Source organism: Prunus persica, chromosome G4 (genome assembly GCF_000346465.2).
Source record: "Prunus persica cultivar Lovell chromosome G4, Prunus_persica_NCBIv2, whole genome shotgun sequence".
NCBI lineage: Eukaryota > Viridiplantae > Streptophyta > Magnoliopsida > Rosales > Rosaceae > Prunus > Prunus persica.
The window spans coordinates 19649439-19663455 of NC_034012.1; the positions used below are offsets into that span (position 1 = coordinate 19649439).

General features: G+C 49.9%; 3 protein-coding genes across 3 annotated transcripts; 2 read left to right on the forward strand and 1 right to left on the reverse strand.

Moving 5' to 3' along the window:
• LOC109948690 (putative leucine-rich repeat receptor-like serine/threonine-protein kinase At2g24130) lies at nucleotides 967-1857 on the forward strand. The gene is made up of 2 exons (XM_020562387.1): nucleotides 967-1219; nucleotides 1577-1857. Exons 1-2 carry the CDS (start codon nucleotides 967-969, stop codon nucleotides 1855-1857), a joined length of 534 nt encoding a protein of 177 aa, XP_020417976.1.
• LOC109948691 lies at nucleotides 2832-7145 on the forward strand. The gene has a single exon (XM_020562388.1). The coding sequence runs from the start codon at nucleotides 2832-2834 to the stop codon at nucleotides 7143-7145; it is 4314 nt and encodes a 1437-aa protein (XP_020417977.1).
• On the reverse strand, nucleotides 9040-10238 carry LOC109948692. Its single transcript, XM_020562389.1, has 2 exons — nucleotides 9560-10238; nucleotides 9040-9480 (listed from the first exon to the last, which is right to left on the reverse strand). Exons 1-2 carry the CDS (start codon nucleotides 9971-9973, stop codon nucleotides 9040-9042), a joined length of 855 nt encoding a protein of 284 aa, XP_020417978.1. The 5' UTR covers nucleotides 9974-10238.

A 14017-nucleotide genomic window follows, 5' to 3' on the forward strand; every position in this document is an offset into this window, starting at 1 on the left:
ACCATATAAGGATAAATAGGAGGACAGGAAGAAAAAATAGTACAATGCCTTCAAATAAGAAAAAGCGGGTTATTATGCCCATGTCATTTTCCGAAAAGTGACATTGACTGTGGGTGCATTTTTTGTTAAAATAATTGTTGGAAAAATATGTAATAAAATGAAGCCAAAAAAAAACATGGACAACCTGCCCAATAGTAACATCCAATAGTTTATTGTTCAAGAGTGACATTCATTGATGTTCCATTTAAAATGGACCGGCTGCGGCAGAGGAAAATTTTAATTGTTTGTACTTATTAGACAATCTAAGGCTTGAAGTGGACTTTTAAATCATTTTTCCTTTTTAAAATTCGGGGATCCCATACCCACCCCTGATTTTTCCCCGAAATCTCCCCCCATTAAGGTTGGAAACCCAGCCCACGGGGGTTTATGCCATCCCTTCAAGAAAGAGGGAGCACTATGTGAACGTGCAAACTAAAGTCTAACTGAGTTGTATCCATTCATATAAAAAACTCATATCCACCATGATATGTTATAAATCCAACAAAATAACTATAGACTTATTGCTTGATGTACTGTATAGACTTATTGTGATAGCAATCAGTTTAATACAAAGAACTTGTATTAAATCAATGAGCTTTTACCGTAAGAGAGGCAATATGATCATCTCCATTAAAGGAACTTTTTATCTCAAATTCGGGGGTTCACACTGGAAAGGCATTTCAGTTCTGAAAAATGTGGTTTTGACAGAAAGGGCTTTATTGATTTCACACTGGAAAGGTAAAGACTCACCCACTTTGGTGCATTAAAGAATTAAAGAATCCCACTTTGTCATTCATGAAAGGTAACCACTATAAATAATTAATGCTTGTATCTTGAGATATCAGACAAGCAACCGGATTTCCATGCATGCATTCTTTGGCTGTGCTTTATCTTTTTCTTAAATAGTTGTGCTTCTGCGTCTTGATCATGACTCTAACTAACATTGATCATGAGAAGCAAATATACTGCTTCAAAGTCTTCTATGCATTTCTTGTGGTGCTTTTACTACACATGAACAATCCTTGCATTGGATGCAGTGAGAGGGAACTGCAAGCCCTCCTTGCATTCAAACAAGGCCTCGTGGATGACGACAATCGCCTCCTTTCATGGGCCGGAGTCTACTGCAGCAACCACACTGGCCATGTTGTTAAGCTTGATATTGGAGGCCAATGTTTGCAAGGTACGATTAGTCCAAAACTCGCTGAGTAGCAGGATTTGGAGTATTTGAATCTTAGTTTGAATAATTTCCGTCCTAGCCAAATTCCAGATTTCATTGGATCTTTGAGCAATTTAAGATACCTCGATCTCTCTTATGCAAATTTTGGAGGTGAAATTCCATATCAACTTGAAAACCTGACACACTTGGAATATCTCGATCTCAACTCGGATGGATTTATTTCTGCAAAAAAACCTCAATTGGCTCTCTAATCTTTCTTGTCTAAAACACTTCGACCTCAGTTCTACTAATCTCACCGGTGTCGTTGGTTGGCTGGAAGCAGTTAATATGCTTCCTAACTAAGAAACTTGATACTACCAGACTGTAATCTTCATCCTCCAATTATATCCTCTGTTTCTGTTATGAACTCTTCTAAATCTCTTGTTCGTGTCGATCTCTCCTACAACAATCTTAACTCTTCAATCTTTCAATGGCTGTCCGGTACTCATACCAACCTTGTTGATCTTGATCTATCTGGGAACAATTTAAATGGTTCCTCAATTCCTGATGATTTCGGAAACATGAGCTCTCTTGCATCTCTTACTCTCTTTGATAGCAGACTTAAAGGGGGGGATCCCAAATTCGTTTGCCAAGTTATGTAGGTTGCGAGAGTTATACCTTGGGAATAATAGCCTTAGTGGACAACTTTCAGACATTATTGACATATTGTCTAAATGCACTCAAAACACGTTAGAGCATTTGGATATCTCTGATAATCATGGCATCATGGGTTCAGTGCCTGATCTCACGAAATTTTTATCATTGAAATACTTGATTCTCGGGGGCAATAAATTAAGTGGAAGAATACCTGAAAATATTGGACAGATGTCCGAGTTGGAGGTTATTCATTTTGGTGGGAATTCTTTGGAAGGAGTGATTTCAGAAATTCATTTCTCGAAACTTTTCAAATTAAAGTATTTGGATTTATCCTCTAACTCTCTAGTTTTAAACTTCCATTTGTTTACACCATAGTGAACCGAGCAGACCCAGCATCAAAGCGACTAGCACCAAGGCAGCCACGCCTTCTCCCCTGCCGAAGGAAGACACACTTCCGAGGTGCCAGACACTTGCGGAAGCTCCCAACTGCCAAACCTAATCCCCAGGACACGTGTCGCCACCACGACGACTTGCACAAAGTCCCACATTGGAACTTTGTGCAAACCTCCTACTTTCACTTCCCTATAAATAGGGAATAGTACCCAAGTAAAAAGGGTAACGACTCTCTCACTTTTACTGTTACTCTGCCAAAGTTACCACCTATAACTGACTTAGGCATCGGAGAGCCTTCGGCCAGCACCACACCGGTGTCCGAAGCTTAACGATCGCTTCTACCATTTTGTCTTCTGCAGGTCTCCCACCAACCTATTTCACCAAGGGTCTCAGCCCTCTTCCCTGCTGAAGACACCTTATATCTCATCACTAAGTTGGACTCAATATTGGCCGGCCCATTTTGAGCATCAACAGTTTGGCGCCGTCTGTGGGAAACTCGACACTAGAATCCCCTCTTTCTCTATCAGCCCAGCTGGCTCCTTCACCCATCAGGGCCGGTCACCTCTTCTTCACCCCACACTCTGCTATGCCGACCGAGGATAGCCGCGATACCCAGCATCATACCCCCCGCAATGGTACTTCCCGAAGGAAATCTTCGGGAGATGCCACTCTCCAGGCAGAAGTGGAGCGCCTCCGCGACAGTATTACTAAAATGTCGGAGAAATACGAGCATCTTCATTGCCGGAATGCTGAGCTAGAGCATGACTATCGTGCTCTAAAGCGGAATCAAGAGAGGACTCGCGCCAAGGATGCCCAACAAGACCTCACCCAGAACGTTGGGCATACTCAGCCGAACCAGCCAGTACATTCCAGCCACAGTGCCCCGGCCCAATCTACGCTTCGCAAGGATAAAGACCACCTTCATCCGAAGCTAACCCAGTCGCGACTCCTTTGCGTTCCCCCACCGAAGGACCGGCCCCATGAACCAGTCAGGATCTACCAAGATTGCAGGGATCGCATCTCGGACCGTCAACCAGGACCGATCCCTATCCCTGTCAACCTCGAAGACCCACGGGTGACACACATGGGCCCTTCGCCAGGCCCCGTCCGCATACCCGACGAGGAAGGTGTCGGGGACTCGGATAGTTGGGAATTCTATAATTCGGAGGCCTGGCCAACTTACCACACCGAGGCGCGGGAAGATTGGGAACATTCCCCAGCCCCTGTCTGCCCCGTCCCCAGGCCATTGGCACCCGAAACTCTTCCTCATGCCGACCCGGCCATGAGGCTTCTCTTTGAAAAGGTCCGGCGTCTGAAGAGCGAACAGCATCGCAGCCATCAACCCCTCTGGGTAAAACCGCGACCGGGGCCCTTTACTGAACATATCCTCCACTACCATCAGGAGAAAGATATCCAGCCACTCCGCATCGCCTTCTACACTGGCACGGAGGACCCTCTCACTCACATCCACTCCTTCCAATCTGCCCTTGGGTGCAAAGGCCTCACTGATGAAGGCATGTGCCTCTTCTTCCCTTCCACCCTCAGCAGCGCGGCCCTGAATTGGTTCTATAGGCTCCACCCCCGCACCATCAACTCATTCGATAATCTCAAGCAGATGTTCCTGGATCATTTTATGATCCAGACTGATCGCCTATACTCTGCCGACGACTTGTATATGCTTCGGGAGGCTGAGGACGAACCCCTTCGGGAATATGCAGCCCGGTTCAGTCACGAATACTCTCGCTGCCCGGATACTGATGATCGAGCTGCCTTCGGCGCTTTTAAGAGCGGCCTCTGCGAGTCCAACTTCCGCTACCTGGTTCATAGCAACAGTTGGAACACATATACAGAGCTAATGAAACAGGCAGCGATCCATGCTAAGGCTGAATACTTCAATTCCAAGCATGGCCCAGCCAACCTGGCGCGCAACACTTTCGCCGATCTTCCACCTGCTTCAGCACCAGCTTTAGCCCCACCTCAGCATTCTACCCCGACCCCGAGTACCCAGGGTAACCAACAACCAAAACGGAAGGATAGCTACCAGCATCCTTTCAGCAATAACAAACGTGGCAAACATGGCAACCACCACCACTCTAGCGGAGGCAACCCTCCCAAGACTGATGATCGGGCCCCACTTCCCCTCACACCCAGGCCCAGGTTCGAGGTTTTTACTACCCTCAACACCACCTATGAGAACGTCCTGGTGCGTGAAGCCCCCATCATCCCCAAGCCACCCCCCCAGAGACCATCCAGCAAGCCTATGCCAAACACGGGGGTCTTCTGCCGCTTTCATCAATTCAGCGGCCATGACACCGAATCTTGTGTTGCGTTGCGCAACATAATTGAGGGGCTCATCTGTGAGGGAAAGCTGGACAACTATGTGCATAACATACCACCCCCGCCTAACCCTCACCAACGACAGATCAACATGATCTCCACCATCAGTGGAGGTCCTACCTTGGCTGGCACCTCCAACAACTCCATCAAACATTATGTCCGCTCCACCTATGCGCACCAGGTCTTCAGCACCGAGCAGGGACGCTTGCCGAAGACCCAAAGGTCTGGCTGGGCCCCCATTACCTTCTGCGAGGAGGAGGAGCTTGGTGTTATCCTCCCCCATGATGATCCACTCATTATCCATGCTGACATTTCTAACTTCGACGTTGGGCGTATCCTGGTGGACACTGGCAGCTCGGTCAGTGTGATGTTTGCTAACGCCTTCAATGAACTCCAGGTCCCGTCTCACCTACTCGACCGAAGCATCACACCCTTTGTGAGCTTCTCGGGTGATGTGGTCCAGCCCATTGGCAGCATTCATCTCCCTAAATCAATTGGGGCCGCACCCCAACGGATGACGATCACTACCCCCTTCCTTATCGTTGATTGTCCCACAGCCTACAACGTCATCCTCGGCCGCCCAGCCTTGGCCCAAATGAGGGCTTTTATTTCCACGCATATGCTGCTGTTGAAGTTCCCTACACCTAATGGCCCAGGCACGGTGCGCGGCGACCAACTCGGGGCCCGAAGCTGCTATGCTTCAGCAGTCAAATCCACCAATCGCCAACATAGGAGTGAGGCCCTTGCGGTAACCATGGCGCCCGCCCCTCCTCAAGCTGGCACCGACCCACCTGAGGACCCAAGGGAGGAGTCTATCACACAGCAGGCCGAACCCGTGGAAGACCTAGAGCTGGTTACCCTCCATGACGATATCCCGGATCGACAAGTCCGGATCGGCACCTCCATCTCGCCAGAGCTTCGCTCTGACCTGGTCGCCTTCCTCCGCCTCAACTCCGAAGTCTTCGCATGGTCCTACAATGACATGCCTGGCATATCACCAGACATCATATCCCATAGGCTTAGCGTCAATCTTGCCGTCCGACCAGTCCGACAGAAGCATCGCGCTTATGATCCCGAGCGCTATGAGGCCATGAGGGCGGAGGTGGATCGATTGAGTAGTATCGGATTCATCAAGGAGGTTGACTATCCTACATGGCTGGCCAATGTCGTGATGGTCCGTAAACCAAGAAAGGGCTGGCGCATGTGTGTCGATTACACCAACCTTAATCGGGCCTGCCCAAAGGACAGCTTCCCCCTACCCCGCATTGACCAACTAGTCGACGCCACAGCGGGCCACGCCCTCCTTAGCTTCATGGATGCTTATTCAGGTTACAACCAGATCTTCATGCACCCCGAAGATCAGGCCCACACCTCTTTCATTACGGACCGCGGCCTCTACTGCTATAAGGTGATGCCCTTTAGCCTCAAGAACACCGGGGCTACTTATCAGCGTCTGGTGAACCACCTCTTCGCCCCACTGATTGGCAATACCATGGAGGTATATGTCGATGACATGCTAGTCAAGAGTCGCACAGCTGACCAACACATCCCTAACCTCTCTGCCATGTTCACCATCCTGAAGCAGTACAACATGAGGCTCAACCCCACTAAATGTGCATTCGGGGTGGCTTCCGGCAAATTCCTTGGCTTCATGATCAGCCAGAAGGGTATTGAGGCCAATCCAGAAAAGATCCAGGCCATCTTAGACATGACAATACCTAAGACGGTCAAGGATATCCAAAGCCTTATAGGGCGTGTCGCAACCCTGACCAGATTTATCTCCAAAGCCACTGACCGCTGCGCCCCATTCTTCAAGGCCCTTAAGGGCACCAAGCGAAACATCACCTGGACTGCTGAATGCGACACGGCTTTCAGCGAGCTCAAGGAGTATATGGGCCGGGCCCCTTTATTGTCAACCCCTGAGCACGGAGACATCCTCGTGATTTATCTCTCCATCTCAGTTTCGGCAGTTAGCTCTGTGCTCATCCGATCAAAAGATAACGCGGAACACCCAGTGCATTATGTTAGTAAGGCGTTTCAAGATGCCGAAGTTCGGTACCCAGACATCGAAAAATTGGCGTTCGCCCTGGTCGTCTCGGCTAGACGCCTCCGACCATATTTCCAAGCTCACACCATCCATGTCTTAACCAACCAACCGCTCCGACAAGTGTTGCAGAAACCAGAAACTTCTGGGAGGCTGGTTAAGTGGGCCATTGAACTGGGCGAGTTTGATATTCATTACAAACCCCGCCCGGCTATAAGGGGGCAGGCCGTTGCTGACATCTTATCCGAATTCACGGAGCCCCAAGCTTCAGCAGCTACCCAGCTCCTAACCGAACCCAATCTCCCTCCGAGCCAGGACCAAACCGCCAGCAAAAGCACTTTCGACCTGACCCAGCCCCTATGGACCTTATTTGTGGATGGCTCTTCTAATGCCCAGGGGTGTGGGGCCGGCCTTGTTCTCGTCTCCCCAGACAAGGTTGCCCTCGAGTACGCCCTCCGCTTCAAATTCCAAGCCTCCAACAATGAGGCCGAATATGAAGCACTCTTAGCTGGTCTTTGACTAGCCAAAGAGATGGACGCTAAACAAATTCAGATATTCAGCGACTCACAGCTCGTTGTCCACCAAGTCAACCAGGACTTCACGGCCAAGGATGCCTCTATGACGGCTTACCTCCTGCACGCCCGACACTTGCTGGCAACCTTCCACGCCCACTCTATAAACCAAGTGCCACGCTCTGAGAATAGCCATGCCGATGCCTTAGCCAGGTTGGCATCAGCCTTGGAGCAGGGAATAGGTCGCCACATCCACATCGAGTTTTTGGACCAGCCCAGCACACAAGCCCCACTCATCTGCACCATTGATCATAGCCCTACATGGATGGACCCCATCCTCCAGTTTTTGCAGAACCAAACACTACCGGCTAATTCAACCGAGGCACGACGCGTTCGCCATCGCTCTGCCCGATATCTGATCATTAACGGCTCCTTATACAAGCGGGGTTTCAGCCTTCCTTACCTCCGATGCCTGACTCCAGATGAGGGTCACTATGTCCTCCGCGAAATCCATGAAGGCATCTGCGGCAACCACTCGGGCGCACGCTCGTTGGCTCATAAGGCAATCCGCCAAGGATACTTCTGGCCTTCACTCCACACTGACGCCCAGGCCTTCACCTAGAAATGCGACACATGTCAGAGATTCGCCAACATTCCACAACTCCCGGCAGAACCATTGACGGCCATGGTCAGTCCTTGGCCATTTGCCCAATGGGGACTGGATCTCATTGGACCGATGCCAAAGGGCAACGGCCAAGTCAAATATGCGGTTGTGGCCGTAGACTACTTCACCAAGTGGGCTGAGGCCGAGGCCTTGGCCACCATCACTGCGGCCCGCATCGAAACCTTTGTGTGGCAAAGTATTGTATGTCGCTTTGGCATCCCCAACTCCATCGTCACAGACAATGGCCGGTAATTTGACAATGCCAAATTCAAAAGATTTTGCTCTAACCTCAAGATTCGTCTGTGCTTCGCCTCCCCAGCCCATCCTCAGTCCAATGGCCAGGTCGAAGCCGTGAACAAAATTATCAAGAAGACCCTCAAGACAAAACTTGACAAAGCCAAGGGCTGCTGGCCAGAACTACTCCCGGAAGTACTCTGGTCCTACCGCACCACCTTCCGCACATCCACCGGTGAAACGCCGTTCTCCCTATCATTTGGAACCGAGGCCGTGGCACCGGTAGAGATTGGCCAGCCCACATACCGAACCTCCACTTACGATGCCAAGGCCAATGACGAGCAGTTAGCCCTCAACCTCGACTTCATTGACGAGCTCCGTAACCAATCAAGCATGCGCAATGATGCGTACAAACAACGCATCGCCAAGTACTACGACTCCCGAGTCAAGCCCCGCGCTTTCAAAATGGGGGACTGGGTCATGCGCAAAGTTTCCTTGGCTACCAAAAATCCAACCGAAGGTACCCTCGGCCCTACATGGGAAAGTCCTTATGAGATTATCAAAATCTGCCTCCCCGACACCTATCAGCTTCGCGATCCCACAAGCAAGACGCTGCCTCATCCCTGGAACGCTGATCACCTCAAGTACTACTACAAGTAAACATATCAAGACCCTAGGACAATACTTTGGTCCTGAGCATTTACTTTAAGGTAGAAGTAAACATATCTAGACCCTAGAACTCTTGTACCTTCTGCCTTTCGGTACCTATTTAAATGAAACGCCTGACTCCGGCTCATTTTCATGCATTCACATGGCTATTATTTTACTAGCACAATTGATATTACATAACAAGTCTCATATCATAAATCAAAACAACCTTGCTCCACGCAAGGCAAATTGTTCATACAAAGCAAAAATAAACAACCTTGCTCCGCGCAAGGCAAAGTGTTCTAACAAGATAGCTAGAATACATCAGCTATAATACATAACGAAGGCAACGCCTTCAAGACTCGGTAGAAGGGGCATCCTCAGTGGCCGGCTCCACCTCTGGTGTCGGGACACTAGCATCAGCAGGAGGACTCTGTGAAGGAGGCTCGCCACTCGTATCAAAGTTAATCTCAACCGAGGGGTTGAACCTAACTAGCCTATCTTCCCAGCGAAGCTGCTCATCCACTAGTCGGTCCATGATGTAGCTCTTCAGCTCCTCTGAGGTTCGGAAGGACTCGATCGCCTCGACTCGGGCAGCAGCCACCTCCTCGGCCTTCGACCTCTTCAGCTCCTCCACCTCCTTGGCCAGGGCCGCCTTTTGCAACAGCAGGGCGTTCTTCTCTCGGATGGCCTCCTGCGCCTCCGCCATCTTGCTCTTGGCCAGCTCATCACGCCTCTTCAGCCTCTGGATCTCTTTATCTGCCTTGGCCATGCTGACATACATCTCGCCAAAGGCCTGCAAAACAAAACAACATCAGTCAACCCAAACAAGAATAATCCAAAAAAAAATTTCACAAAAGAAGGCCTAAACTTACATAGGCAGAGGTGAGGATCGTCTTTTGGGCCCGATCAATGAAGGAAGAGGCTGGGGTTCTCGCCAGAGCCTCGGGATCACTCTTCACGCCTTCCAGGAAGACGTTAACCAAGGGCACCTCCTGCCGGTGCATAGCTAAGTTCACCTCCTTCTTCTGCTGGCGTAGCCTGCCGAAGTCCACCTTCTCCACCCCTTCAGCAAATACGTCCTCTATGCCAAAGGGGAGCTTTGGCGGCGCCTGCAGATCAAAAGGTGGAAGTCTCGGCCCCGACCCCATCACATGCTGATGAGCTTCCTCCAAGGCTTTCTTCTTTCCCAGCACGTCAACAACCCGACCCTTATCATCATCTCTTGGGCGTTTCCCAGCACCCTTCTCTGCCTTCTTGGCCCGAGACTCCCTCAGCCGCTTCTGCATCTCAGCATCATCAATATCCACTGCCACCTTCGTGCTCCCTCTTATAATACCCGCCACTGCCAAAACAAACAACACAATTACATTAGTCACAACCACAAAAGGCTCAGCACACAACTAATAAATGTGACCCAGGTACTTACTTCCTTGTAGGAGTCCGGACTCCAACAAATTCTTCTGAGTGACTAGGTTCCCGCACTCACGCTCGGTCTCCGACAGCTGTGCCCTCACCCACTCAACCTCGTCTTCCTACTCCTTGGAGATAGACCCCCACTTCACTGGACCTGCACCAAAAGGTTAGATACTACTTAGCCACTTACACTGGCACAGACAAAATAGAGGACCAAGAACAAGAGCTACAGCAAAACACTATCAAACATCAAACAGTCTTAAGGGATGGGGCGAAGGACCTATAGACTGGAAGTGGGTAGGAATGTGTTAGACAACGCTCTTCCCTGGCGAACTCTCCCAGTCCCCATAAGCCATGCACCACCTGTTCCTCCAGGACTTTTACGTAGTTGGCTTATGACTAATAAAGTAGCCCCTCTCCTTCGCCTTTCGGCAATTAGCTTGTACCCAGCCAAAATTCCCCTGCTGCTTCGAAACCGAGTACAAATACATGAACTGCTCAAATGTTGGCTCCCCCAACCCAGCCAACCACCAGGCGATGTACACCCCATGAAGAAGAATCCAAAAGTTGGGATTATACTGCCCCGGCGCATACCCCAACTTAGCCAACATCATCTGCACCCACGGATGAAAGGGTAGTCTGAAGCCGTGTCGATACATATCCGTAAAAATCATCACGGAGCCATCCGCGGGATATCTAACCACATCAGCCGCAGTCGGTAACCTCAGGCCCACGTAGGTTGGCACACAGAACTCTGTCCGAAGCTGGGCCAACTTCGCTTCTATAAGCGCATTCCGCCTCGGCAAAGGGACACCAACCCGAATGTCTACTCCCTCTGAAATTGAAGCCCCGGCTATACCCACGGACCCCGATGGTGATGCCTAGTTGCTCGAACCCACCTCTTGCGTATGAGGCAAGGCTAGAACCCGGTTCGCTATAGCCTCTAACTCTATATAATTCCTCTGCATCTCCCTATATGCAGCCGACCCAGAGTCTACCGACGGCTCACCCCTCTCACCCCCATGCCCTATCATCCTACTTTCTATAATGCCTTCTACCATACCCTCTGTCTCTGAACTCTCCTCTTCAGAACAAACATATTGGCTGGGCTCTTCACTCTTAGTGTCATCCCCACCAAAGGCAGGGGGGTCAGGACTTTCTCTATCAGAACTTTCAGACATCTACAATTTGCAAAAACAAGAAAAAGGAACTAATGCACATGCAAGGAGGATCGAACCACAACAACACAAAAATTTGGCAAATCTTCATGTCTGTTCATACCAAGCAAGCATTCAACATGTTCATACCAATATTCAACGTGTTCGTCATATTCATGCTCATATTCAAAGTGTTCTTCCTAGCCTTGAACATGTTCATGCAAAGCAAGACATTTCAATTCAAAAGTTCAAGCAAAATGAGGTCTAACCTTGTTCGTACCACCACGTAGGAGTCGCCGGAAATCACCTCAGCCACAAGCACCACCACAAAACCCTTGCCGGAAATCTCTTCTCCTCCTCCTCAATTTCTCACAATTTCTCTCATCAACTCAAGTGTGGTGCCTTCACCACTCCAAGTTCCTATTTATAGCCAACCAAGGGTACCCACGCCTCGATTCACGAGCAAACCCTAGCACCCTTTCATCTTCTCTCTTAAATCCCTTGTACCTACACATAATTTGAAATTCAATTTTCAAATATACAAAAAGAAACAAAAAAAATTATGAGGAATTTAGGGACCCTGCCGAACGGCAAGGCCCGTGCAAAAACAAAAAGGAGGGTCCCCAAAATTCCAAGTATGCTAGCACCCTGCAACTCGCAGCCAGCCCTCACCAACATAAAGCCACAAAGAGAATTGCTCAGCACACCCTTGTCGAACGACAAGGGTTGAACACAAGATACAAAGGAGATGATGAAATCAAAACACTCACCACGCTTGCCGAATCACAAAGCCCACACAAAAGGGGACAGCCAAAAAGGGCCCAACCTGCCAAAAACAAGTCACCGAAGGAAGACCCAGCTCACATCCCCGAATCCAGGCCTCTCCTTCTTGCTGACAGCCCGAGGGGTTAGAAATTTGCTTGACCAAAGCCCTGCCGAATGGCAAGGGCTGTGCAAACCCAAAAGAAAACCCACAAGTGGACGACTTGAACCAGGTCGTGCCGCCTTGCCGAAGCTCTCTCGCCAACGACTTGAACCAGTCGTGTCGCCTTGCCGAAGCTCTCTCGCCAACGACTCGAACCAGTTGTGTAACCTTGCCGAACGGCAAGACCGTGATCAGCTCCACCCTTGCTCACAACCACTTGCCGAAGGAGACCCAGCTCTCGCGGAAGACACCCAGCTCTTGCGGACGAGACCCAGCTCTTGCGGACACCACGGCCAAAATAAACTTTGCCAATCCCTCCCAATCCACCCTTGCCGAACGGCAAGGGTTGAGCAGATCCAATTGGGATCTTCGCAAACGCCTCTATGTCAACTCCTCACCGAAGCCAGCAAGCTAATTCCGCCTTGTCGAAGCCTTGCTGAACCAGTTGCTCAGCCTTGCCGAAGCTGTCCCGCCAAGAACTTGAACCGGTTCGTCGATTTCTGCTTCCGTCGAACCTTGCCGAACGGCAAGACTGTGAACAACTCTCCACCCTTGCTCACAACTACCTGCCGAAGGAGACCCAGCAATCTAAACCGAAGCCGTGACAACTTGCTCCAAACTGAACCGAAGGAGATCCAGCAAACTGAACGAAGGACTGCCGAAGGCCCAACTCAAACTTCGATCTTCTCCTACTCGATCTTCTCGGAACCTTGCCGATCGGCACCTAGGCTGACAGAGGTACTTCGTGAACTCTCCAGACTTGGCCGAGCTATTGCCAAACAGCAAAGCCGTCTACAGGTATTTAGAGACCCTTCTCACAATTCCAAGACCTAGCTCCAAACCGGCCACGCCCACTTTCGCTCTTAGCCCAACAATACCCAAGGCCCAACCCTAGAGTGTTCTCTCCCTTGCCAAACGGCACTTGTTTTGCAGGTTATCCTACAGGCTCACAATTTTACCACCTGCCGAAGGTCTAGCTCCCGAGCCAAAACAAAAAAACAAAAAGAGAGAGGCTAGGCCCTTGCCGAACGGCAAGAACCATCGAAGAAATGGAGACCTCCCAAAATTTTCCAAAGACCCGGCCTGCCGAAGGTCTACCTCCCGAAGCTCAAAAAAAAAAAAAAAAAAAAAAGGCTAGGCCCTTGCCGAACGGCAAGGACCATGGAAAAAAAAAAAAAAAAGAGCCCCCAAAATCTTCAACAGACCCAGCCTGCCAAAGGCCTAGCTCCACAAATTTAAAAATAAAAAATAAAAAAAATAAAAAAAAAAACCCTACAGACCCAGCTCCCATCCTACCTGCAACATGCCCAAGTACCCAGCTACCAACAGTTCTAGAGGCTTACACGGCTTGTATCACACAGTCCATGTGTTGACGCAACTCCTAGCTTGCCAACTTGGGGGACTAGGGAGTGCCCTACGGCTCCCAATGAAGCTGGAATGCTCGGTTACAATTACTAAAACTCACAAGTTCCCAACCCAGAAGTTACTTCTCGTACCGCGAACTTGGGGGACTACTGTTTACACCATAGTGAACCGAGCAGACCCAGCATCAAAGCGACTAGCACCAAGGCAGCCACGCCTTCTCCCCTGCCGAAGGAAGACACACTTCCGAGATGCCAGACACTTGCCGAAGCTCCCAACTGCCAAACCTAATCCCCATGACACGTGTCGCCACTACGACGACTTGCACAAAGTCCCACATTGGAACTTTGTGCAAACCTCCTACTTTCACTTCCCTATAAATAGGGAACAGTACCCAAGTAAAAAGGGTAACGACTCTCTCACTTTTACTGTTACTCTGCCAAAGTTACCACCTGTAACTGACTTAGGCATCG